Genomic DNA, 26,532 nt, shown 5'->3' on the forward strand with positions numbered 1-26,532 from the left:
CCCATACAGGCGCCGGATTCTGTCCCGGTTGCTCTTCTTCCAGTCCAGCTCTCTGCTGTGGCCTGAGAGGGCAGTGGAAGATGGCCCAAGTCCTTGGGCCCCTGCACCCACATGGGAGACCAGGAGAAAGCACCTGGCTCCTGGCTTCGGATCAGTGGGGCTCCGGCCACAGCGGCCATTTAGGAGGTGAACCAACGGAAGGAAGACCTTTCTCTCTGTCCCTCTCACTGCTAACTCTGTCAAATTAAAAATAAAAACAAGCAAACTCAGACTTCTTATCTGGTGACATCTAAAAGTATTTGAATTGGTTTTTGGACATTTATAAAGAAATGTTAATAAAACTTTTCTCAAATGCTAAGAGCCACTTTTTTATAGAATAAGAAGCTCAGGGCCAGCATCTTGGCGTAGCGGGTTAAGTTGCTGCCTGCAACACAGGATTCCCATAGGGGTGCAGGTTTTTGTCCCAGCTGCTCCTATTCAGATCCAGCTCCTTGCCAGTTGCCAGAGAAAAGCAGCAGAAGACAGCACAAGTGTTTGGGCCCCTATTACCCATGTGGGAGACCTGGAAGAAGCTCCTGGCTCCTGGCTCCTGACTCCAGCCTGGCTCAGCCCTGGCCATTGTAGCCATATGGGGAGTGAGCCAATGGATGGAATGCCTCTCTCTGGTTCTCCCTCTAACTATTTCAAATAAATAAATAAATCTTTTTTAAAAAATAACAGCTCTGGAAACAGATTTTCTAGTACTTGTAGTACTTGTTGATTGTCATCTAAATTTCTCAAAAATACTAGTTGGATTATCAGTTTATTTTCTAGTAATATGTAGATAATGATCACTGGCATTAAAAAAGATTTTTTTTTTTTTACAAAAGTGCTTACAGTCAACAAATCTTCATTGAATGACACTTAACTGGCTGTGATCTTGGGAGTTATGGAACTTCTTCTCTGCTTCATTCTCTTAATTTATAAAACAAGGGTAGTTTTACCTAATTTCACCTTCTAATTGTCACTTCCTATCAAGAGTCTTTTTTCTTGACATGTGCCTTTGGTGACATTCTTCAGGGAATAGTCCTGAGCTCTTGTCTCTTCTAAGGATCACAAACTGCCATCACTCAGGTCAGTAATGGCTCTGCATTCCAAGTTAACAGTGTCTGAAACAACTGAATGTGATTGCCTTTATTTGAGGCATTTACACTCCGCATCTCTTCTTGTTTGCTGCCATTTATATTACCTACCAGGTTCCTAAGTGTAATTTAAGTTCATGAACCAACTTTACCTAGAAGTCCCTGATGTCTTCTCTTGTGTTGGGTTTATAATAGAGAACAAAAATAAACATGTTCCTTGCACTCACTAAGTTTTCAACCAGTGCAGGAAACACAGTAAACTGAAGAAAAATTTTAAAACTACATTACAGTCAGGGGAACAGTGCTAGTTCAACAGCAATACTACTTAAAGCTCAGACAAATCGTTTACCATTCAACCAGATACTCATTTCATTATAGTATGGCAATCGCTCCATGGTAATTATTCCATTTTCCATTGAGAACAAGGTCAATTTCAAAATTTTACATCCTTAGTCTCCTCAGAGCTTCTAACATGTTAAGATATATAGGGTTTCTTGCAGATAATAATAACATAGACCATTTGTACAGCATGCAGTATGTTCTGGCCAAAGGCTTTACATGGGTTGCCTCTGAATATTCTATTAAGATTCCCTGAGTAAAGAAGACATGAATTAAAATTAATTTTGCTAAGGTCACACAGCTAGCTAGAAAATGAGGATTGAAACCTGCCTGTCTGACCCTTGACCTAGATCCTTTATTGCCCGAGCTGTCATTTCTCTAAAGAAACAATGCGTTTAACATACACAATCCTAACTAGGGAATGCTTATTAACAATTATTGGAACTAGTATTAAGAATCTGGAAATTCACATGGGAGACCAGGAAGAAGCACCTGGCTCCTGGCTTCGGATCGGCGTAGCTCCGGCTCTAGCGGCCATTTGGGGGTATGAACCAACGGAAGGGAGACCTTTTTCTCTCTCTCTCTCTCTCTCTCTCTCTCTCTTTCTCTCTCTCTCTGTCTATAACTCTACCTGTCAAATAAATTAAAAAAAAAATAAAAGAATCTGGGAATTTTGTTCTCAGTGTTATTCATATTTCATTAAACCTAAAAAACCATTAATCACATGATGCCCAAGCCATTAAATTACTTTTCTTTACCTTGGCAATCTGCTCAGTAGTACTCACCTCCTCTCTAAACTGCATGTGATTTCTTTTAAATAGTAAATCCCCTGACCCAGGCTCTCACCGTTGGGTATCACATATTTAAAAATGGGCTACTATCTTTGCAATCAAGGTTTAGAGTGCAGATTTTAATCTAACTTTATAGCATAGGACCTTGGGTAAAAAAACTCACATTCTTCTTGGACACTAGGTATTTTTCATCAAATCTAAGAAGCTATCAATGGTAAAACGGCTTCAGTCAGAAGATGCTGTATTATTTTATATATTACTAGGAAAGAACAGCTGATTCACATGACCCACAGCTTCTTTATCACTCAGACACACGCTACATTACTGATTGAAGGACCTCTTTTAAATTTAGCCCTGGATGTCTGTAACATGCTTTTGCTTCCCTTTATTACCAAATACAGATCTCTTCATTTTAGTGCTAAGTCATTATTTTTCTAAAGGATGCTTAATATAGAAATTAAACTCAACCTGGGCCGGCACTGTGGAGGAGTATGTTATGTCTCCCCCTGCGGCACCTCCATCCCCTTCATCCCATATGGGTGCTGGTTTTAGTCCCTGTTGTTCTGCTTCCGATCCAGTTCCCTGCTGATGGCCTGGAAAAGCAGTGGAAGATGGTTCAAGTGCTTGGGCTCTGCAGCCGCATGAGGCCTGGGAAGAAGCTCCTGGCTTCGCATTGGTCCAGCTGTAGCCACTGTGGCCATCTGAGGAGTGAACTAGCGAATGGAAGACCTTTCTCGCTGACTCCCTCTCTGTAATTCTACCTCTAAAATAAATAAATAAAATCTTAAAAAAAAAAAAAGAAATTAAACTCAACTATATACCAACATTGCCCATAACACAAGTGATGACTGTATTGCCAGTTATGACCAAGTACAAGCAATAACTGTCACAACTGCCAGCAGGTCAACAGGGATTTCACGATGTCAATAACTTTTACATTTCCATTACAGAGTTTTAAGTATGAGGAAAATGTGCATATTAGAGTCGATGAGTTGTAGTAATTCTAATCAATTTTCCCTGTCCTCTCATTTCTTCATCTCATCTGCTTCACAGTCTATCTGCCAAGTTATCCCACTCTGAAGAACACCTTTACTATAGCGTTAAGCAATTGTGGTATCTTTTTTGAACTAGGTTAAAATTTCTGATAGGACTCAAAGCACATGGGCAGGCATTGTGGCACAGTAGGTTGGGTCACCACTTTGGAAGCCCATATTCCATAAATGATTACCACTTCAAATCCAGGGTACTCCACTTCTGATCCAGTTTCCTGCTAATGCACCCAGGAAGGCAGCAGATTATGGCCCAAGAACTCGGATACCTGCCACCAGCATGGCAGATCCAGACAGGGTTTCAGGCTCCAGTTAATGACCTGGCCCAGTCCTGGCTGTTGTGGCCATTTGGGGAACGAACCCGTTCGATGGAGGATTATCTGTGTGTGTGTGTGTGTGTGTGTGTGTGTTTCTCTCTTGCTGATACTCCACGTTTCAAATAAATCTTTAAAGAATATAAAACATATGGGTCAAAAGTTAGAGTTTAAAGAAAGGTAAATAATAAAATTAAATCTACTGAGAACAATGCATATCAGAGACACTAGAAATACATAACAATAATTAGCAGTACCTCTAGTGGTGTTTTAACAATCTTTGCTAAAAACCTATAAAAGGGAGATCTAAAATTGCTTTTTTGTCAAAGTTTTCATCTATTTTTGATTGTTTTCCTTATCAGAAAGCCTTCTTGTTTTTTACTGAGGGGGGCATAAAGGGTTCTGGAGCATATCAAGTATCACTATGAGATGAGGGTATTGTTACAGAGGTAGATGGCTGATGAGAAGAGTCCAAGTATTGCCAGATACTATGGCCATTAATACAAGAACTTCCCTCCCTGGTAAAATACGTATAAAATTGGAAAAGGGGTATGTCTAGGCCTCCCATGTTCCTCTTAGCTCACACAAGGGCATCTTTTACCTTATTCAGACTTTCTTCAGCAGGATTTAACCATTCCTTTCCACTCATAGATGCATTCATCACTATCTTTTTCCCGTATCTTACAAAAAACACACAACTAATAAAATAGTTCTACCTTCATGGACAAGGATCATTACACATGTTGACATTTAGTCTTTACAATAAAGACATTACTTCCATTTAATAGACACACAAACAGGGAAGTTATGTAAATTTTCTAAATCCATTCAAGTATTAACTGACAATGCCATGATTTTAACCTATGCTTGTCACTCTAAAACTCACAATTCAAGAGTAACCTAAAGTGTAATCTAAGACTATTAACCTGTCATCCATAACAGATTCACATATCAAAATTAACTACATCAAGAACATGACTAGCAATTTCTTATCATCCATAGTGAGGCTACCATTATGTTTCCTCTGGGTTAAAGCAAAAGCTTCTTAAATGATCTCCTTTCTTCTGCCCTCCTCAGTCTAGTCTTAATTATGAGCCACTGATGCGCTTAAAAGTAAGTCAGATTATATCAATCACTTGCTCACAAACCACCAAGGGCTTCCTGTTTCATTTAGACTAAACGTCACATGCTCTCAACAGCCTTCGTGATCTGCTGGTGCCCTGACTTTATCTCCAGCTTCAACGCCTTCACTCAGCTCTGACCTGCTGGCAGCCTTGCTGCACGGGCAAACCTGTTTCACCGCCTTTGCAATGCTTGGTCCCAAACTGCACTGGCCCCAAGATAACTGCATCGTTAATTCTCTCAATTCTGTCAGTTTACTTGACCAGAGTCACCTTTTCCCTGAGACCGTCCCTGGCCACACTTAAAATTCAATCAATACTTTCCTTCCCTGCTTTATAATTTTTCCCTTCCACTCTCATCACGCCTAACATGCGGCACGCTTTTATTTCCTCTGGTATCTGTCTTCCTCAATAAAAGTGAGCTACAGGGAGACGGGAATTTTCGCCTGCTTTGTTCGTTGCTCTTTACCTGATGTCTAAAATGGTGCCTGGAATGCAGTGGGTGCTTAAAACTATTTGCCAAATGAAGGCATTCTCTTCTCTGCCCCTACAAATACCCAGGTTCTCTGCCGTTGATATTAACATAAAAACAGACATGCTAACGAATATTTTTCCAAGAGTACCCCTTCCTTAGGCCCTGCAGCCCATTTCTCAAACTTGGCTCCACCGAAAGGTCCCAAGCTCTTTCCTGATTTCCTCATTTCAAGGTTGGTGCCGGTGCAAGCTGCCTTTCCATTAGCACCCACAGTCCAGGGGTTCTCTCCTGGAAGCGAGTAAGAGAAGAAAGACTCCTAGGATCCTAATCCGCCTACCCAGGACCCTCCGCGACATCACTCACATGAAGCAGTGGACAGGGGCTCCGCAGCAGCTTCAGCCGGGAGCAGGCTGCGACAAGCCTCTCCCACACGTGGCAGTGAAAAAGGACCCAACGAGGTGTCCCCGTTAAGTGCCTGAATAGCCCAGAAATTCTACTCCGCATTCTGTTGTGACCTTCCTGCACCGAGTCCTATTCAACAGCCCCATCACGCTTCCTGTCCTCTGTTCTCTCGCCCAATATCCCCAGCTGCCCCCGTGGTTGTTCTTCGGTCGCTACATTTTTGTCGGCAGTTCGGGCAACATGCGAACGCCGGAAGTCAGGGTCTTTCCTCACTGTTGAGTCGCGGGAGCTTTGGCGTCACCAGAAAGAGCCGGGCTGCGTGGAGGATGGGCGAGGAAGTGAGGGAGCTGTCAGTGGAGAGCGCCTAGCGCGTGCTCCAGGCCGGGTTCCGGAAAGCGAATTTTCGCTGTGTTGGCTTGCAGGCAAAGGGCAGTCTCTGCGCTCCCGAGGTTGCGGGTGCTGCCTCTTTTGTAGAAGCACCTGAAATGCAGAGCCCGGTGCACTAAGCAGTAGCGGCCACACCAGCCACAGAGACAGCACTGGGGGTCCTGTGTAGAAGCTCCAACCCCCTTGTCTTTGTGCCCGCCTGCGTCCCCAGGCTCGGAGGCAGGTATTTGGGAATCCCTGTTTTCTGTGTCGTAGTCTGTGGGGCATGTGGGAGGTAGAGGACTCTCAGGTGCACCGAATGGCCCCGAATGTTCGCAAGCGAGATAGAGCAGAGCTGAAGTGCAGCTTGCTGCTGGGTAGCGTCTCCACCCCTAGTTACAGGCCGCCTTCCCAGTAAATCACATGTTCACTTCTGCAACTTTGAAAAAGCAGCCGCTGCATTACTTCTTCAAATGAAGTCTTAAAGGAGGCTAGAAAATCTAGAATCTGCCCCTCCGTAACTCACCGTAGATGCAGACTTGCTTTGGTTCCTTTCTGGTTTTCAAAGGTTAGTCAGTTGTGGAATTTTCATACTTCCTTGAGCAGTAGAAGAAACTGAAGCAATGAGGGGAGTTAACTTTAGAATTGCCAGTGACTGCCTTTCAAGGCCCGCTATTTATTTTAGACAGAGATACATTTTCGTTAGAGACTGCGTATAAAATAACCAGTGTCCTTTGCTGAAGAAATGTAGAAATTATTTTATTCATAACATCCGCGTCTGGTGCCCTATTTTTTTTTTTTTTTTTGAATTCCCCAGCTGTCTTTGATTCATTGTATCCCAAGTTCATTAAGGGCAAGCGTTGTGTCTTGTTCACTGTTGGCTCAGCAGCCAGAAAAGCATCTGACTTTAAATACAAGCTTCAAAATGTGTGTTGAATGAACTGAATTTTCAAACCCAGCTGCTTACCAGTCGGTTTTTCTTATCTTTCCTCTCCCCTTACTGGTTTTTGGTTTCCATTAGCTTCTTTTCACTGACCAAGTGTAAACAGATGTATGCATGTGTAATTTTGTGTATTTGTGTGCACACATCTAACAGGTAGTCAAAGCAGGGCACTGATGAACTGTTTTATGGCTTTGTGGCATCTGTTGCTTTGTCTTTTTTTTTTGATCGTTTGCACTTTTCAGTGATCTGAGTGATGAAGACATTTGGTTTAAAATCACAGTATAATGTGGTAGGATTGAATAATAAAATGCAGCTGTTACTGTCTCAGCCTTGCCAACCTCAATCCTGTTCTTCAGTGATAACTGCTTTTCAGTTTTTCTAATTTTAGGTCTATATATTGAATAATAAGTTACACTGCTAAATCCTTTTCCTATTGACTTCTTAAGATAGCTCACACCACCCACAATCTCTTCTCTAAATTTTGAAATGGTTTTTGTATTGGTTATCATGGAATTCTAAATGATATTATAAATATGTATAAACTCTTTTTTTTTTTTTTTTTTGACAGGCAGAGTGGACAGTGAGAGAGAAAGAAAGGTCTTCCTTTTGCCATTGGTTCACCCTCCAATGGCCGCTGCGGCCAGCACACCGGGCTGATCCAATGGCAGGAGCCAGGTGCTTCTCCTGGTCTCCCATGGGGTGCAGGGCCCAAGCACTTGGGCCATCCTCCACTGCACTCCCTGGCCACAGCAGAGAGCTGGCCTGGAAGAGGGGCAACCGGAACAGAATCCGGCGCCCCGACTGGGACTAGAACCCAGTGTGCTGGTGCCGCAAGGTGGAGGATTAGCCTAGTGAGCCACAGCGCCAGCAAACTCTACCTTTTTACATCAACTTTTGAAAATATATTTGACTCCTTATTTTATAAAATGAGGAAGAGAGTGATTCTGCATTTTCCTTTATCACCACAGAAACCACCTCCATTTTCACTTTCCTTTAGCTGAACATTTCTTGTACATTGTCAAAGTTAGTTATATATATTTCTCAACTATGATTTTTGCTTTTTATATGCTAATGTCAATGAAAAGTTTACAGCATGGCCTTATAGTTATGCTTCAGTGCAGAGCCAAGCAGATACAGTTCCTTCCCAATATTTTAATTTCATGATCTCTGCCACATTAAGGAAAATATTTGTAATATCAAGGTCAAATCGATTCTTCTTTCTTTGACTCCAGTGGCAAAAAATCATGCCGTAGTTTAGTGTGCTTTATTGTTTGGACCATGTACTTAAATAGTTTTTAACTTGTTTCACTTTAATGATTGTTTTTCTCCTTTCTTTTAGAAAGAAAGGTACTTTTGCTTTCTTTTTCCTTTGTTGTATACACAGAAAATTCTATTCCATTCCTCTATTTGAAGACATTCCCTTTGGTCCAATGGCTTTCTGTTTGATTTGGACTGATTGCTTTCTAGCCGATTTGTATAATTCCTTTCCTGGCTTTATATTAATTGAACTGTTGGGTTTGTTAACATCATATCTACTATTATTTTGTTCCTTCCTGTGTTTTATTGGCAGACATCTTAAAACAACTTGCTCACAAAAGCTATGTCAATGATCATTTTGTTTTTTAATGTTTATATGGCTATAAATTATTATTAGCTATTATGATAGGTAGTTTGTGTGTAGAATCAAAATTATGTTCCTATGAATCTTTCCAGGTTATGTTGCCTTCTGACTTCATTGTTGCTTGTTCAAAGATGAGAATGCCAGTCTGATTATTTGTTGCTAACTGACCTGGTCTCCTCTCTGAAATTATAAAAATTTATAGTTAGGCTTAATGCTTTGAAAATTTATAGTGACTTGTCTAGCAGTTAGTTTACTTCCCCTGCATGAATTGTCTTAGAGGAGCTTAGATAAATGTTGGTGTTTTAAAATTTATCCTTCTTGAAATTATAAGCTTTTTGAATTTGAACTTACATATTTTCCTTCAACTATAGGGAATTTTTTCCTATTCGAACTTTGATAATTTCTTGTCCTTTTTTGTTGTTGTTATTGTTGTCCTTTCTCTCTCTCTCTCTCTCATTTTCTGAAACTCCTATAAAGTGGTTGTTGAATTCTTTACTTGATCCACACAATATGTGTTGTCTTTTTTTAATGTTTTTATTTGTTTGCCTTTTTCTCCGTGTTCAGAACAATTGTCTGAACTTCATTTCCCAACACTTCTACTTGGTGTGGCAATCATAATTTTCACTCATTTTTGTTTTTTATTCTTTTCATATAGCTTCCTAATATGTTTCTTTTTTATGAGATGAAATTTGCATATGTTAAAATGCACTGATTTGAAGTGACCATTTGGATGAATTGTGATGCAAATATTCATTCTTGTAACCACCCACACCCCAGTCATGATATATGTAGAACATTTCTATCACTATATAAAGTTCCTCTGTTTCCCTGTTCATTCAAGCTTTCTCTTCCCTAGCAAGGCTACTCTCCTTGGATTTTTATCACTATACTTTAGAACTGTAGTTCTGGAATAACACTTAAATGGAGTCATACAGTTTGTACTCTTTTGTATCTTCTTTTATCAACATAATGTTTTTGACATACAGTGATGATTTTGTATGTTTGTTTGTTTGTTTGTTTTGGTTAAATATAACTCCATGGTATGAATATGCCACAACTTGTCTGATCCTTCACTTTTGGGACATTGGCTTCGCTTCCGATTTTTAGTTATTATGAACAGAACTGCTACAAAAAATCTCATGCAAATGTTTTCTTTTTGACATCTAAGTTCTTGGATAAATACCTAGTACAAATGGAATTTCACAATCATAAGTTAGAGGCATTTTTAACTTCAGAAAAAATTTCCAAATAGTTTTCCAAAGTTCTTGTGCCATTTTAAACTCCCAGTAGCAATGTACCAGAACTCCAGTTCCACATTCTCAACATTTATTATTGCCAGTATTGTAACTTTAGCTACTGTGATAGCAGTGACAGTTATGCTGTTGTGGTTTTCATTTTCATTTCCCTGAAATTAATGATTATTCAACATGTTTCCGTGTGTTAATATTTATATGCCTTTTGTGAAAAAACATGTTTCTGACTTTTGCCTATTTATGTATTGGCTTCTTTTTATTATTGAATTATAGAAATTCTTTATAATTCTGGATGTAAATATTTTATCATGTATACATACACACATATGTTCAATAATGAAAAATTATATGTACATGTAATTTCATGTATGTGTTCACAATATTTCCCTTATTTTATACTGTAGTTTTATTTTCTCATACTTTTGATGTGAACATTTTTTTTAATGAAATCCACTTTACCAAATTTGTCTTTTAATTCTTTTTGTATTATGTCTAAGAAATCTTTGCCTAGTTTTAGGTTACAAAGTTATTTTCTACATTTGCTTTTAGAAGATTGAGAGTGTTAACTTTTGTATCAGGCCTGGGATCCATCTCAGGCTTTTGTAGTTGTATCAGCAGGGGTTGAGGTTATTTTGTTTTTTCATATAGATGGCTTATTCCAGCACTGTTTGCTAAAAAGAATGTCTTTTCCTGTAGAATTCTTTATCACTTGTTGAAAATCAGTATTTCATATTAAATATTTTTAAGCTATGAAATATGTTGTGTATAGCACACCCATACATGTAGATTGATATAGAGCATGAAAATTATGAAGCATAATTGGATCAGTTAAGATGCTTCTTGGGATATTTAGGGGGGAGGGGTTGGTTTTTAATTTTGTTTTTGCTGTTACGTGATCTGATTGTCATTTTTCTCCAAGTTGTATGTTACTAATTGTGCATAATGTCTGGTGGATCTGTCATAAAATTTTCTTCTTTTCCAGGTCATCTTGGAAAATCTAGGGTTGCAAAAATGTTTCCCTTAAAGGATGCTGAAATAGGTGCCTTTACCTTCTTTGCCTCGGCTTTGCCACATGATGTTTGTGGAAGCAATGGGCTTCCTCTCACACCAAATTCTATAAAAATTTTAGGGCGCTTTCAAATTCTTAAGACCATCACCCATCCCCGACTTTGTCAGTATGTGGATATATCTAGAGGAAAACATGGTGAGTCCCCCACCCCCATTTCCTATGTAATGTTCCTTTCTTTATAACCAAGATTTAAGTTGCAAACACATAGTAAATATATAAAGAAATCAATTTGCCTATGTTGTATATTTGCTCTCTATGTTTGAAGTTGGTAATTTTGGTTCTCCTCAGTTGGAAAGATAGTTAATAAATTGTGTTGAATTGCATTGGGCTTTTCATATAGAATTACATTTAGAGTGCTGAAATAAGTAAGCATTTCATCAGGAAGATGTTTACTGCCTTTTTACTGATAAAGTCAGTTCATCTGTGCCCCACATTCTGCATATGTTCTGTGTAATACTTTAATTATTTCATAATGATTTTTGGCAGCTTAATTGCTGTCTGTGCTTCTGTCCTCAAAATTATGTTAAAGGTATTTTAGTGTAAATTGTTTAATTTTTATATAAAATAATTGGGAGATATAAAAAAAGAAAATGAACCCTTTGATGATACTCAACTTTTTTCTATAAAAATGATTTTTTTTTCCTTTTTTTTAACAGGCAGAGTGGACAGTGAGAGAGATAGAGACAGAGAGAAAAGTCTTCCTTTTTGCCGTTGGTTCACCCTCCAATGGCCGCAGTGGCCAGCGTGCCGCGGCCGGCGCACCGCGCCGATCTGAAGGCAGGAGCCAGGTGTTTATCCTGGTCTCCCATGCAGGTGCAGGGCCCAAGGACCTGGGCCATCCTCCACTGCACTACCGGGCCACAGCAGAGAGCTGGCCTGGAAGAGGGGCAACCAGGACAGAATCCGGCACCCCGACCGGGACTAGAACCTGGTGTGCTGGCGCTGCAAGGTGGAGGGTTAGCCTATTGAGCCACGGCGCCGGCCTAAAAATGATAATTTTACATGTTTCAACTTAACATTAAAGACCTTCATAAATCCAAACTATATTTTCTTTAGTATTCTGCAAAAATGAGCTAACCTATACTTTGAGATTGTCTGCTCTATTTCTATTAATACTATTTTCTCTGAAAATATTTGCATTTATGGACTGAGTAGAAAATATTTATGTAATGATTATTAATGGCAAATATTTGAGTGTTTATTATGTATTTGGCACATCAGCTCCAGAAACAATAGACTACAAACATGATTTTAATAGGTTGTGTATAATATGTCATGCAATGAGAGTAAAAAGAAAGAATGCTAAAGTATGCTTTGAAGATTATTGATATTAATCAAGTTGCTATATAAAAAGTTTTAGTGAGGTTAGGAGTGAGTCTTTAACCTTTGGATGCCCTTGTCCCACGCTATATCATCTAGGGTCAATTTCCAGTTGCAGCTCCTACTTCTAGCTTCCTGCAATGTAGACCCTGAGTTGCAGCAGTGATGTAGTAGTTGGATTCCTACCACTTACATGGGAGAAATGTATTGATTTCTCTAGTCATGCTTTGGATCAGATTATTACAGGCATTTTGGAAGCAGAGTAATGGTTGGGAGGTGTTTTTATTATCCTTTTCTAATTTATGTTATCTACCTTATCTCTTCTTTCTGTCTCTCGATAATACTGCCTTTCAAATACATAAATTGTTAAAAAATAGTTTGGTGAAATTAAATATATTTCCAACACAGAGGGTTGATTCTGTCTGTGAAGTTTTATTTGCTTTATTTTTTATTCATTCTGATGGTGCTAGTGGCCTAAAAGCATAATGGATTTTCAAAGGATGTACTGTCCTTTAATTATTGACATTATCCTAAGAAACAAAATATTAATATCATTGTTAGTCATTATTTTTAAAAAGATATTTTCATTTCTTAATTATCTTTTTTCTAAAAAGAATTTTAGAACTGTATATTTATCTGTATAATTATATCTATATGACATTTAATATAGGTTAAATATCCTCCACCTAAAATTCCAAATCTGAAATGCCAAAGGCTGAAAAAGTTTTGGATTTAGGAGCATTTTGGGTTTCAGGTTTTCATACTAGGGCTGTTCAACCAGTAAAGTATATGAAAGCATTCCTAATTACAGAGGACTCCAAAGTCTGAAACATTTCTGGTTCAAGCATTTCAGATAAAAAAATACTCAACCTATACATATAGCATGGGGAAGAAAATGATATGATCAAAATGAGGATATAGGAAAGGAAAAAATTCTTCCTCTAACCTATTAGGTTTAGTGGATGGGGCCCATGAATCAAACTGATAAGACGGCCGGCGCCACGGCTCACTAGGCTAATCCTCCGCCTAGCGGCGCCGGCACACCGGGTTCTAGTCCCGGTTGGGGCGCCGGATTCTGTCCCGGTTGCCCCCTTCCAGGCCAGCTCTCTGCTGTGGCCAGGGAGTGCAGTGGAGGATGGCCCAGGTGCTTGGGCCCTGCACCCCATGGGAGACCAGGAGAAGCACCTGGCTCCTGCCATCGGATCAGCGCGGTGCGCCGGCCGCAGCGTGCCAGCCGCGGCGGCCATTGGAGGGTGAACCAACGGCAAAGGAAGACCTTTCTGTCTGTCTCTCTCTCTCACTGTCCACTCTGCCTGTCAAAAAAAAAAAAAAAAAAAAAACTGATAAGAGAGATTAATGGGAGGAAAGAAACCTGATTTAATTACATATATATGGAGTTCATGAAGGAATATTACTTAGTGAGGGAGTTAGGATTTGGGGTATATATACCTTCCTAACAAAGGGTGAAAAAATATGGAGACTAAACAAAAGAAAAAGGATTTTAGGTTTTGGGGGGGCGGGTAGAGGGAATAATTTATGGGAAGATGACTAGAAAGAAATTATTCAGTAAGGTTTGTTCTATAGATAAAAACCATTATCCTCTTCCATAGGGAGAATACAACTCTTTCACAAATGGAAATTTATGTCACCTTTACCTACGGAAATCTGTGTCCTGCTTTTAGTCCAAAATGAAGGGAGCACAGAATTGCCTTTAGTTTAAAACCATCCTAATGTCAAAATGTCATATTTGAAGTGACATGCACAGATTCGTTTCAGGGAGAGAAAACAAACCAACAAATGAGATAGATTAGTAATATCAATGAATATATAGTTTATGTTGGTGGACTACAAATTTGTTTTTTGTTTTTTATTAAAAATTTATTTTTATTTACTTGAAATCAGAGTTACACAGAGAGAGGAGAGGCAGAGAGAGAGAGAGGTCTTCATCCGCTGGTTCACTCCCCAGGTGGCTGCAACAGCCGGAGCTGCACTGATCCGTGAAGCCAGGAAGCAGGAGCTTCTTCTGGGTCTCCCACGCGGGTGCAGGGGTCCAGGGACTTGGGCCATCTTCCACGGCTTTCCGAGGTCATAGCAGAGAGCTGGATGGGAAGAGGAGCAGCTGGGACTAAAACTGGCGTCCATTTGGGATGCCGGCACTTCAGGCCAGGGCTTTAACCCACTGCGCCACAGCGCTAGCCCCAGTGGACTGCAAATTTGTATTGTTCTTGTAAGTCAGAGCAAAGAAGAAAATCCAAGTACTTAAAATGAGTTTCATAATGAGGCAACATATTAATGAATTGCTAGATCTTTACCTAAAAAGGAAAAATGGTCTGTTATGAGCTTTATAACCTATTGTTCAGGTGAGGCATTAAGACATTGATATATAGGCCGGCGCCATGGCTCACTAGGCTAATCCTCCACCTGTGGTGCCGGCACCCCCGGTTCTAGTCCTGGTTGGGACGCTGGGTACTAGTCAAGGTTGCTCCTCTTCCAGTCCAGCTCTCTGCTGTGGCCTGGGAGGGCAGGGGAGGATGGCCCAAGTGCTTGGGTCCCTGCATCCACATGGGAGACTGGGAGGAAGCACCTGGCTTCTGGCTAAGGATCGGTGCAGTGCTGGCCGTGGTGGCCATTAGGGGAGTGAACCAATGGAAGGAAGAGCTTTCTCTCTCTCTATCTCTCTCACTGTCTATAACTCTCTGTCTCTCCCTCACTGTCTAACTCTACCTTCTATATATATATATATATTTTATATATATATATTATATATATATAAAAGACATAGATATAGCAATGGAGAAAATAATCAGTTGCAAGCTTTATAACCTGTTGTACAGGTGAAGCATTAAGACATTGCTAAAAAAAATTTTTTGCTATGGATATCTGAGGTAAAGCCCCTAGGCCAGACATTCTCCACCCCTGGTGTGGGGTTTTGCTAGTTGCACACTCCACAACAGATTCTTTTTTTTTCTTCTTTAGTAACTTTATTCAGTCTTGCAACTATTTACCATAAGTCAGTTTTACACCATTTTCATCACCCAAATAAGATCTCCCGCCCACTGCATTCATCTACATTTCCCTTCTGAGCCCCAGGAAACCAGTAATCTTTCTGACTTTATTAACTTGTCTAGAATTATAGAATCCTATAATATATGCTCTTTTGTTTCTGGATTCTTTGACTTAGCATAGTTTATTTTTTTTTAATCCCCCCCCAAAACCTTTTATTTAAAGAATACAAACTTTATACATTTCATAATTACATCTTTAGGAACATGGTGATTCTTCCCATGTTACCTGCTCTCCTACCCACTTTCTCTTTTTTATTTTTTTCCCAAAGAAACCTTTTAGTTAAGGAATACTAACTTCATTCATTTCATAGGTACAATTTTAGGAATATAGTGATTTTTCCTATTGTACCTGTTCTCCCACCCACACTCCCATCCCTCCTCCTCCTCCCTTTTCCATTCCCAGTCCCATTCTCTACTAAGATCCATTTTCAATTAACTTTATACACAGCAGACCAACTCTATACTAAGTAAAGAGCTCAACAATTTGCATGAAAAAAGAAATAAAAGCAAAATACAAAAACACTCTTCAGCAGTTGAGACAAGGGCTGATCAAAGTCATTGCATCTTGAAGTTAATTTTACTTTTTTTTTTTTTAGAAACTTAATTAACTTTAAAAAGCACCCAAGTATGATACATCTTTTGCGAGCACTTAGGCATAAGTATCATTTGTGAGACCTAAGAATATGTATGTCTTAATACACTAAAAGGAAATAAATCTTTCAGAACAAATTTTACTGTTAGCTCTAATAATACAACTCTTTGATGACAGAAATCCTGCATGGGAAGTTAGTGCACAGTGACTCCTGTTGTAATTTTAATAATTAACACTCTTATGTATGAATTCTGTGCAAGACCCAAGGCTCTTGACATGAGCTGCCTAGGCTATGGAAACCTTTTGAATCCACAAACTCTGTCAGTATTTAGACAAGGCCTTAAGCAAAGTGGAAGTTTTCTTCTCCCTCAGAGAAAAGTACATCATTCTTTGATGACCAATTCTTTCCACTGGGGTCTCACCCACTGAGATCCTTCATATAGGACATTATTTGCCACAGTTTCTTGGCTTTCCATGCCTGAAATTCTTTTAAGATTTTTAGCCAGACCAGAATGCCCGAAAGGGCTAGTTCTGAGGTCACAGTGCTACTTAAAGCGATTGTCATTCTGTGAGTCTGCTGGGTGGACTGCTTCCCATATTGGAGCATTCACTCCTTTTTAATTCTATTATTATTATCAGACACTTAATCCTATTTATATGATTACTTTGTCACTTACTACTATCTATATGATTGCTTTAACACTAATGATGATACTTTTACCACCACGCTTAAGGGGATTTGGGGTCCCATGGCAAGTTTTTAAACAGTACCCTTAGAAGTAAGTCCTTAGGATTGTATGCAGAAGTATACAGCTTAAAATTTACAAACTTCATAATTACAACTTTACTAACATTGTGGTTCTTCTCACCATCTGCCCTCCCACCCACTCTCTCACCCCTCTTCCTCCTCCCTCTCCTATTTTTATTCTTATTTTTTTCGTAAGATCTATTTTCAATTAACTTTATACACATTTGATTAACTCTTAAATTTAAATAAAGAGCTCAACAAATGGTATGGAAAAACCAAAGTCTCCCATTAGTATTGTATTGGAGTCTATGTCTCCCTTTAGATCTATTAACATTTTTTTAAATAGCCAGGTGCCCTGTAATTGGGTACATACATGTTTATTATAATCATAGCTTCCTGTTGAACTGATCACTTAATTGTATAGTCCCATTCTTCATCTCTTTTAACAGTTTTTTTGGTTAAAATTTATATTGTTGTGCATAAGGAGTAAATAACTGAGTTAGCATAAGTGTTTTTGTAAAGGTCAGTTCTAAAACATCCCAGTCATTTCAGTTGCAATTACTTGGAAAATCTGAGAAGTTTCTACTCCATCGTCCGCACAGTGAACAGTGAATGACACTGTCTCAATGATGTAAAACCACATGGTTTGGGTTTGGGCTCCACTTAATTGTATCCTCAAAGAAGTTTTATTTGGTTCCACTTCTGTCCTTATTCTATTCTTGCTTTGGAGATAGCTTTCATTGTTAGTCCTCTTTCCTCCGTTCCCTCTGCTTGTTTGGCATTATGTGTGACATGTTTAGTAATGTTGTGTTTTCATTTGCTAGGTTAGCCCAGAAATCAGATTTTGCTTTTTTTGTAGATCATTTAAAATGATTCAAGGTAATACTATATTTTCTTGGCATCTCAGTGGCACGGGCATTTTGATTTCAACAGTAGTACGCATTTCACTAGAATTTGAGAACTTGATTTATTTTTAATAAATTTAGAAAGATATCTTTAAAAGAGAAAGCCAATAAGGCATGAAAGCTGTTAACAAATCTAGTCTTATTTTGAGCTTGAAATTTCAGTAGTGTTTAGAATCCTCCCTCATGATAAATCATAATGCATCCATTTTTTTAAATTTGGAATTGGTTATCCAGAAATTTTTCAGTAATTGCTGGTAAAAATCAAGATCACAGTTATTTTAACTATAGAATTTTAAATTCACATGGAGAATAATCAGGTAACTAAGGATCTATGTGATAATATATTCCATATATGTATCACATACGTTTCAGCATTAGTGTGTGTGTCAGCCAGGGTTTCATCAGAGAAACAGAACTAGCAGGAAATATGTGTGTGTGTGCATGTGTGTGTGTGTAAAGAGTGAAAGTTAGTTTAATGCTTGGTTGCTTGGACTTGATCTGTGGGATTGTGGAGACTGGCTAGGCAAGTTTGAAGTCCATACAGCAGGCCATCAGGAAGGATAAGCTAAACTGTTGGGCTGGGCTGAGACTGCATTCTTTGGGCAGGATGTCTTCTTCTTCAGTAAGCTTCAGTTCTGTTCTTAAGGCTGGTCAACCGAGTTATAAATCACCAAGTTTATCTAGGACATTCTTCCTTACTTAAAGTAAACTGATTGTAGACTTAATCTTTTCTCCCAATTAAAAAAACCACATTTTTTTCTTTTATTCCTACCTCTTTGCTTTTCATCTTATTCAGCTCCTCTGTTTTATCTCTCTTGCTTAATTATACACTGTTTTCAGTTTCTTCTCATTGACTTAATCCCTAGAGTTCAGGCTGGACATGCTACATAATACTTGGCATTCGTTAAATCTTTATGAAAAGAAAGATTCTTCCAGAGTTCCTGAATGTTCTATTCTTTAAGTTCAAACTTGTGTCACATTTGTTTTTCATAAATAATGCCACTACATTGCTGATTTATATTTGGCACATTATGATTTCCAAATATTTTGTTCTGTGAAACTATATTGTTTTTATAACAAACAGAAATTATTTTCGTACAGTGGTCCAGGGTTTCAGGAATAAAGATTCCCTAATAATTTCTTGAAAAAACATGTTCATATTGGAAACACTGTTTTGGTGTACATTCTATTACCTTGGGGAGAAACTTCAATACCCTGCCAAGGATTATGGCTCTGCAGTATTAAACTAACACTTAAAAGTTCCATAGAACCTTGAACTATTGGCAAACTCTAAATGATGATATTTTGAGAGAGTTTCCAGGAGAAGAATGATGAATTTTACTCTAGTGCGAAACACACACTTTGGAAGTTTCTTACAGATATAGAGACTTAATAATTTCCAATTTAAAACAGTTAATTTGAGGCCATGTTGTGTCATAGTAGGTTAAGTTTCCGCTTGTGATGCCAGCATTCCATATGGATTCCGGTTTGAAATCCGGCTGCTCCACTTCCTATCCAGCTCCTTGCTATTGTACCTGGGAAAGCAGTGGAAAATGGCCCAAATGCTACTGTTTCATTTTCACCAAACCTTCTCTATTCAGTTACCACAATTCTCAAGCACATGGCACATTTACTTCTTCATAGTGTTTCAATCCAGCATTATGTCTTTAATCCCCCCCACCCCATTAGGGAATTTAGAACTTATTTTGCCTAAATACTCACAACACCTGCATTTGTTTTAAAACAAACTTCTGAAATAACTTTATCAAGTTCTCAACTGCTTGTAAACTCAGTTACGTATTTTTTTTGTTCCTAGTAGATTAATTCATTTAAGAAAAATTATTGGCTTGATACTTTGTCAGATATCTTGTTAGTCACTAAGAATACCTTGTGAGAAAAACAAAACAAAAGATAGGGGCTGACTGTGGGAACTGTGCTGTTATTTTAAGAGACTTGATCAGTGAAAAATCCAAATTATACCATAATATTCATTGTGAGTACTACCATTTTATATTTAATTTAAACTCAGCAGGCCCCATAAAGCCAAGTCACTTTTCTATTCTTTCTCTATGGTCATGAATTAGAATATTTTTACTTTCCTCAAGTTTCTAAACTATGTTTCAAAACTCTGTTTTTGAATGAAACACCTATCTCTCACTCTCTGATTTCTCTTCACCTTCAAAATTTCTCTTCATCTTCATCCAATCTTACTTTTTCCAGTCTGTTTCAGAAAAAGAATCATTTTTTTTTTCTCAAGGTCAACTTTCCATCTGTTTTTTTTCCTGAAGCATGTAAGAGAAACTATAGAGGAACACATGGGATGGCAAAGGATTTTTATTTAATGTATTGGTTTACTAGACACTTGTCCTACTTTATTTGGTGATGATGTAATTAATATAGAGTTTGAAAAGCTCTTTTAAAATATTGTTTGTATCGTATCTTTCTGCCTTCAGTGGAATATATTGTTTTTGTTATTAAATTGTTGTATTAATCAAATATAAAGTAGATTTGCTTTGTTTTACTCAGAAAGACTCGTTGTGGTGGCTGAACACTGTGAACGGAGTCTGGAAGACTTGCTTCGAGAAAGGAAACCTGTGAGGTACTGTGTAATATAGCACAACAATTAAATGAATATTAAGACACTTAAATTAAAAGCATAAACTGACAAACAGGCATTTTAACTGGAAATTTCAGGGCTTTGGTTTCTTGTGTTACTTGTTTAATGATTTAATCTAGATACAAATTCTCATTTTGGGAAATTTAAAGCACAAGCTATAGAAAAATTCAGTATTGAGATTTTCCAGTGTTTGACGTTCATGAGATAAGCATTCTCCAAAGTACTTGACAAGTAATTCCTCAAGAGAATATACACACACTGAAGTCTTCCTAGTACTGAACATTTACTAGCTAATAGTTATTTTCCTGAAAGGGAACACGGTGACTTTTCACTGTATACTGGTATTCCTATTGATATAGTAAACTGTTTTAAGCAAAGACCATATTGAGGAGTAGGAGAAGTAACTATCATGACTTCGTAGAATTTAATGATGCAGTTCAAATCCAAGTATTTCAATAACTCAACAAATTTACTTTCTATATCTTGGCAAAAAGTGAATGTGGTCTAATTGTTTGTAACATACATACATTAAATAAGTGTTTTATACATTTTCTGAAATTATCCTAAAACTATCAAAATCTTGCTTTGGTTTAAGAAGTCGCATAAAACCAATAAAAACTACTTGCTATAAGTATTTATGGTATTGGAATGGTCCATTCCATTTTTTTTTAAGATTTTATTTATTTGAAAGGCAGGGTTACAGAGAGAAAGGGAGAGACAGAGAGCTCTTCTATTTGGTGATTCACTCTCTAAATGACCACAATGGCTGGGGCTGTGCCAGGCAGAAACCAGGAGCCTGGAACTCCATTGTGGTCTACCATATGGGTGACAGGGCCCAAATACAAGGGCCTGCTTCCACTCCCTTCCTAGGCACATTAGTAGGGACCTAGATTGGAAGTAGAACAACCAAGACTCAAACTGGCATTCACATAAGATGCTGGCATCATAGGCAGTGACTTAACCCAGTGTGTTACAATGCTGGCCACTAAAAGAATATTCTTTCTCTCACTGTGTAAAACTTTTTCATCATCACAATATTCTAGATGAATATAAATCTAATTATTCTTTACTCACTGTTTCAGATTTATAAGCCATTGCTGCTAAAAATTCTCTATGAAAGTTATTTGGCATCAACATTGGAAACCAATTGTAGCTACAATTGATTGTTATCTAAGAAAAAATATTTTAACTAAGCCTAGGTTAAATTTGTGCAAACACTTACAATGCAGTGTATATGATGAAAAAGTCACTAACTAGCTAAGCAATCTTGGACTAGTCTCTTAATGATTATCCTTATCTGTAAAACAAGTAGTTTTATTTGATTTAATTCTAAAGCAAATTATTCTCAACTTGACATTTTATTTAAAAATCATATATCTGATAATGTGTTGATACCTTATTTTTATAAGTATACATTGTTTTATTATGCTAATATATTAGCTAACTATTGCTCCTTATCTATATACTAGATTTCTTGACAAGAGTCCATGGCACATCTAAGTGTAAAATTTTAGTACTGTAACTTAATAATTAAATTTTAGAAGCATCTATTTTATGATATACCAATTGCACTCCTAGGAATAGGGCCTCTTTAAATGTTGTACACTAGGTGCCTCACTCTAATCCCAGCCCTGCCTATGTTTTTAACCACAAGAACAGAAAAATACATGTCCACTACAAGGCTTTGCATAGGATTGGTCCCAGAAACATTCATATTAGCTCCAAACTAGGAAGAACTCAAACATCCATCAATGGGAAAACTGATAAATCATGGTATTCTAATTGATAAAAAAGAATGACATAACACATGGATGAAACTTAAAAAGGTTATGAACAATGTACACCAAAGATGTAAACATTATTTACACATAAGTAAAATACCTCAATTTAACAAACACCTGTTGAGTTATTACTTGGTTTGAGTTCTGAATTGCTTATGTAGAAACATGTCATTAAAGGAGATGTTTATTCATTGGATTACATTGCCTTCTTTGCATTTCTTGGTTTTTAAAATAAATAGTATATATTAGTTATTGTTTAACAAATTACATCAATACTCAGTGACTTAAAGCTGCAATGAACATTTATTATCTTATATAACTTCTCTGGGTTTGGAATTCCGGATGGATTAGCTCAGTAGTTCTAGCTCAGTGTCTCACAAGGTTGCAGACCTCTGAAAGTTTGACAGGAGATGGGTGATCTGTCCCAAGAAGTTTTTTCTCATAATAAGGTGCCAGTTTTGGATGGGAGGCATTAGCTCTTCCTTTTGCTGAGGTCTTTTCCACGGGAATCTTGATTGGTGGTTGGCTTCTCTTAAGAGTGAGCAATCTGAGAGAAGAAAGCAAAGTAGAAGCTGCAATGTGTTTTGTGACCTAGCCTCAAAAAGTTCACATTGTCATTTCTACAGAGTCCTATTGGTTTCACAGGCCATTAACTCAATTCAAGTGTATGAGGAAACTAAAGAATGTGAATCTTAGGAATCAGGAGTCATTTGAGACCATCTTGAAGGCTGGCTACCTCAGAAGTCTTAGGCACAGAGGAGTGAGTTGCTAAAACAACATTAACACTAACTGAATTTGAAGTTCCTAAAATTATTCAGTATTCATTTACAGTATTTAAGGCAGAAGAAAGAAATGAGTTCACAATATGAAGAGATGGTAGAGTGCTAAAAGAATATCCAGAAATACCAGGATAGAATGTGGTCTTCATGGGCAGTACTCTGTGATAGTCAGCATTACTCTACATCCTGAAAATTGATACAACTTATGGTCTTGTGCTTTCAGCAGTCCCAGAGGAGTCTGTAGCTACAACTAGAGTAGTCTTCTGATCATCAGGATGATGGGATCTCTAGAATGTTTCTTCTGATTTCCACATTTTACTATCTGCCTGTATGTCCTTCCTTTGCCTATTTAAAAACAAACTAACGGGGCCAGTGTCGTGGCTCACTTGGTTAATCCTCCACCTGTGGCACTGGCATCCCATATGGGTACCAAGTTCTAGTCCCGGTTGCTCCTCTTCCAGTCCAGCTCTCTGCTGTGGCCTGGGAGGGCAGTGGAGGATAGCCCAGATGCTTGGGCCCCTGCACCCACATGGGAGACCAGGAGGAAGCTCCTGGCTTCGGATCAGTGCAGCGTGCCGGCTGCAGTGGTCATTTGGGGAGTGAACCAATGGACGGAAGACCTTTCTCTCTGTCTCTCTCTTTCACTGTCTAGCTCTACCTGTCAAATAAAAAAATAAATAAATAAACCCCACAAAACGGTGAGCAAAAAAAAAGGAAGTTCGTGACTCAGAAGACAAATTTTTGTCATTTTTCCTTAAATCTACCCTTTTTTCCTTTTTTTATAAGGCTACAGTTGATATTGTTTTGCTGATAAGATTTTATACAATATCTCATGAAAAGTTTGTGTCATTCTTTTTTAAAATATTTTTATTATTTGAAGGAGAGAGAGGGAGAGACAGAGCGAAAATGAGAATGAGTGTGAGGGATACAGAGGGAGCTCTTCCATCTGCTAATTCATTCCCCAAAAAGCTACAACATCCAGGTCTGGGCTAGTCTGAAGCCAGAACCAGGAACACCATCCTGGTCTCTGACATGGGTAGCCGAGGTCCAAGCATTTGGTCCATCTTCCACTGCCTTTCCTGGCTCATTAGCAGGAAGCTGAATCAGACATGCAGTAACCGAGACTCAACTGGCACTCTGTTATGGGGTGCTGGCAATATAAGGTGTTGCTTAGCCCACTGCAACACATCAATGGCCCATTGTCATTCCTTTTTATCTTTGTTTTAGAGAAGAATCTCATAGTGATGAATAATATTTTTCACAGTAAAAAGATGCCACCATTTTTCAATGCCTTTGGGTTTGTTTGCATAAGAGTATTATAGAAGGAAGCACATTCTTTGCAAATATATATGAACATGAGTAGAATGAAGCACAAAACTCATGTTGTCTTTCATGACACTTAAGTTTTATAATATTCTTTTTTTATTTATTTTACACAGAATGTAAAGGAATCTTTTCAGGTCTTTGTGATTTCTTCAAGTGAGATGTATTTAAATCTTTCTGTGATGATTCTGGTAATAGACTAAAATTTAATATATTACATGCACATTTTGGAATATAACATTCAGTAGTTACTGTCTTTGAGTAGAAATGATTCTATCCAGTTTATTTCTATGTTTTTTTTTATTTTTATTTTTTGCCAGGTAGTGTTAGACAGTGAGAGAGACAGAGAGAGTTATAGACAGTGACAGAGAGACAAAGAGAAAAGTCTTCCTTCTGTTGCTTCACTCCCCTAATGGCCGCTACGGCTGGCTCTGCGCCGATCCGAAGCCAGGAGCCGGGTACTTCCTCCTGGTCTCCTCTGCGGGTGCAGGGACCCAAACACTTGGGCCATCCTCCACTGCCTTCCCAGGCCACAGCAGAGAGCTGGACTGGAAGAGGAGCAACCGGGACTAGTACCGGCACCCCAGTCAGGACTAGAACTCAGAGTGCTGACACCACAGGCGGAGGATTAGCCAAGTGAGCCAAGGTGCCGGCCCCAAGTTTTTATCTGATCCATCCATCTAAGTTTTGTTGAGAACTTTCCCACATATTTGGATTACATTAGTCTCTAATAGCAGAGCAAGTTTCATGTGCAAAGTTGATGTACTGCAATTTTAATTCATTCTTTAACCTATTTAAGGAAAATGAGAAAATGGTCTTATAAATTAGTTCTTCCTTTACTGCCAAAAGTAAGCTGTCTGCACCTGTAAAAAGGCTGATGCAAAGTAAACAGGAAATCTTCTATTTAGATGGGATTGCAATATGAGACCCATCTGTCTATAACTGTTGTAAAACTCTAAGCTGCCAGTTGTCTGGTAGTTGTTCACAATAGATTTTCTAAAAATAAACATCATTCCAGATATATATTTTACTTGCTTTAATTTTTGGAAAAAAAATCTGTGTTGAATTGATGGGACAGGGAATATGGAAATGAAAATTAGAGATTAAAATACTAAATGTTTTCGTGCATATTTACTATCAGACTAAAAAATATTGTACTGCAATATCAGAGTAATACTTTGCATTGCTAATATTTATAACTTAAGATTCTCATGAAGTGTCAGATCTCACTAGACAATCAAGTATTGGAGCTGGTTCTGTGGAGTAGTAGGTTAAGCCTCTGCCTGCGGCACTGGCATCCCATATGGGTGCCAGTTCGAGTCCAGACTGCTCCACTTCCAATCCAGCTCCCTGTTGGACTGGGAAAGCAGCAGAAGATGGCCTAAGTGCTTGGGCTCCTGCACTCAAGTAGAGGACCCAGAAGAGGCTTCTGGATCCTAGCTTCACATCTGCCCAGCTGCTGCCATTGTAGTCATTTGGTGAGTGAACCAGCAAATGGAAGACCTCTGTCTCTCCCTCTATCTGTAACTCTGCCTCTCAAGTAAATAATAGATCTTTTATTAAAAAAAAGTGATTATTGAGTATTATCTTTCTTTATAGTTTAATATCCATAAAATTCATTAGAGAATTTGTGTTATCCAAACAAAAACTAGTATTTGTGCGGTGAACTTGAGTCCATTCAGGCTTGAATATAAGGATTTAATTTTGGCAGAGAGTTGCAATGTTTCCAGTGGCTTTTATATGTTACCTGGCCAAGGTTCTGTGTGTCAACTTTTATATCTACTTTTGATTAAATTTTCAAAATTACATTTTGGAAGCAGAGACATGGAATTAAACTCCTATCTCCAATAGGATTTTTTTTTTAAAAGCACAGCATTTGAAAGATTAGTTTGAAGTCATCTCCTAAGTTGTGCCTGTGCACCTACTTAACTGTTTCCTTTAAAGCCAGATTCAAGAGACTGAAAAGTGGGGAAATGTAGAGCTCAACTCTTTAAATATTTTCCAGTGAGTTTTTAAAAAGAGATTATACCTTCTTCACTTCTATTAAAGCAAACCTGAGGGAATGGTTTGTCTTTTAAGTCTAGGTGCTATATGGAAAGTGTGTCCCTGTTGTGTAGTATTATGTAGTCAGGGCACATACTTTTGCTTATTCTTTTTTTTTTTTTTAAACTTTTATTTAATGCATATAAATTTCCAAAGTACGACTTATGGATTACAATGGCTTCCCCCCCATACCGTCCCTCCCACCCACAACCCTCCCCTTTCCCACTCCCTCTCCCCTTCCATTCACATCAAGATTCATTTTCGATTATCTTAATATACAGAAGATCAGCTTAGTATACATTAAGTATGGATTTCAACAGTTTGTTCCCACACAGAAACATAAAGTGAAAAATAATAGATGATTTTTTTAAATGATGATGAAATCAGAGCAGACCTATTGTCATGTTTAATCCCAGTGAGAGTCAAGTTGGGAATTGATAATTTCTTTTTTTTTTTTTTTTTTACAGAGGATCAGTTTAGTATGCATTAAGTAAG

At 38.1% G+C, this 26,532-nt stretch overlaps 2 protein-coding genes across 11 annotated transcripts in view; one reads left to right on the forward strand and one right to left on the reverse strand.

The window, feature by feature from the left end:
* The window catches only part of AIMP1 (aminoacyl tRNA synthetase complex interacting multifunctional protein 1), a 32,291-nt gene extending 26,664 nt beyond the window's left edge, over positions 1-5,627 (reverse strand). Inside the window, exon 1 of one of the 2 annotated variants that reach the window (XM_002717177.6) lies at positions 5,574-5,627. In XM_002717177.6, coding sequence (XP_002717223.2) covers positions 5,574-5,575 — 2 coding nt within the window. In that variant the 5' untranslated portion in view covers positions 5,576-5,627. Of the gene's footprint in view, positions 1-5,547 lie in introns of both variants that reach the window. The other variant, XM_070047780.2, reaches the window with a different exon arrangement.
* Positions 5,628-5,883: 256 nt separating this feature from the next.
* The window catches only part of TBCK (TBC1 domain containing kinase), a 244,973-nt gene continuing 224,324 nt past the window's right edge, over positions 5,884-26,532 (forward strand). For 2 of the 9 annotated variants that reach the window (XM_008267520.5, XM_089302979.1), the window contains exons 1-3: positions 5,884-6,222; positions 10,778-10,999; positions 20,021-20,093. In XM_008267520.5, the coding sequence (XP_008265742.3) occupies positions 10,807-10,999; positions 20,021-20,093 (266 nt within the window). In that variant the 5' untranslated portion in view covers positions 5,884-6,222; positions 10,778-10,806. Of the gene's footprint in view, positions 6,547-10,777; positions 11,000-20,020; positions 20,094-26,532 lie in introns of all 9 variants that reach the window. The other 7 variants (XM_089302977.1, XM_089302974.1, XM_008267519.5 and 4 more) reach the window with 6 other exon arrangements.

Source organism: Oryctolagus cuniculus, chromosome 8 (assembly GCF_051225735.1).
Source record: "Oryctolagus cuniculus isolate XC-2025 breed Fujian yellow rabbit chromosome 8, ASM5122573v1, whole genome shotgun sequence".
Taxonomy (NCBI): Eukaryota; Metazoa; Chordata; class Mammalia; order Lagomorpha; family Leporidae; genus Oryctolagus; species Oryctolagus cuniculus.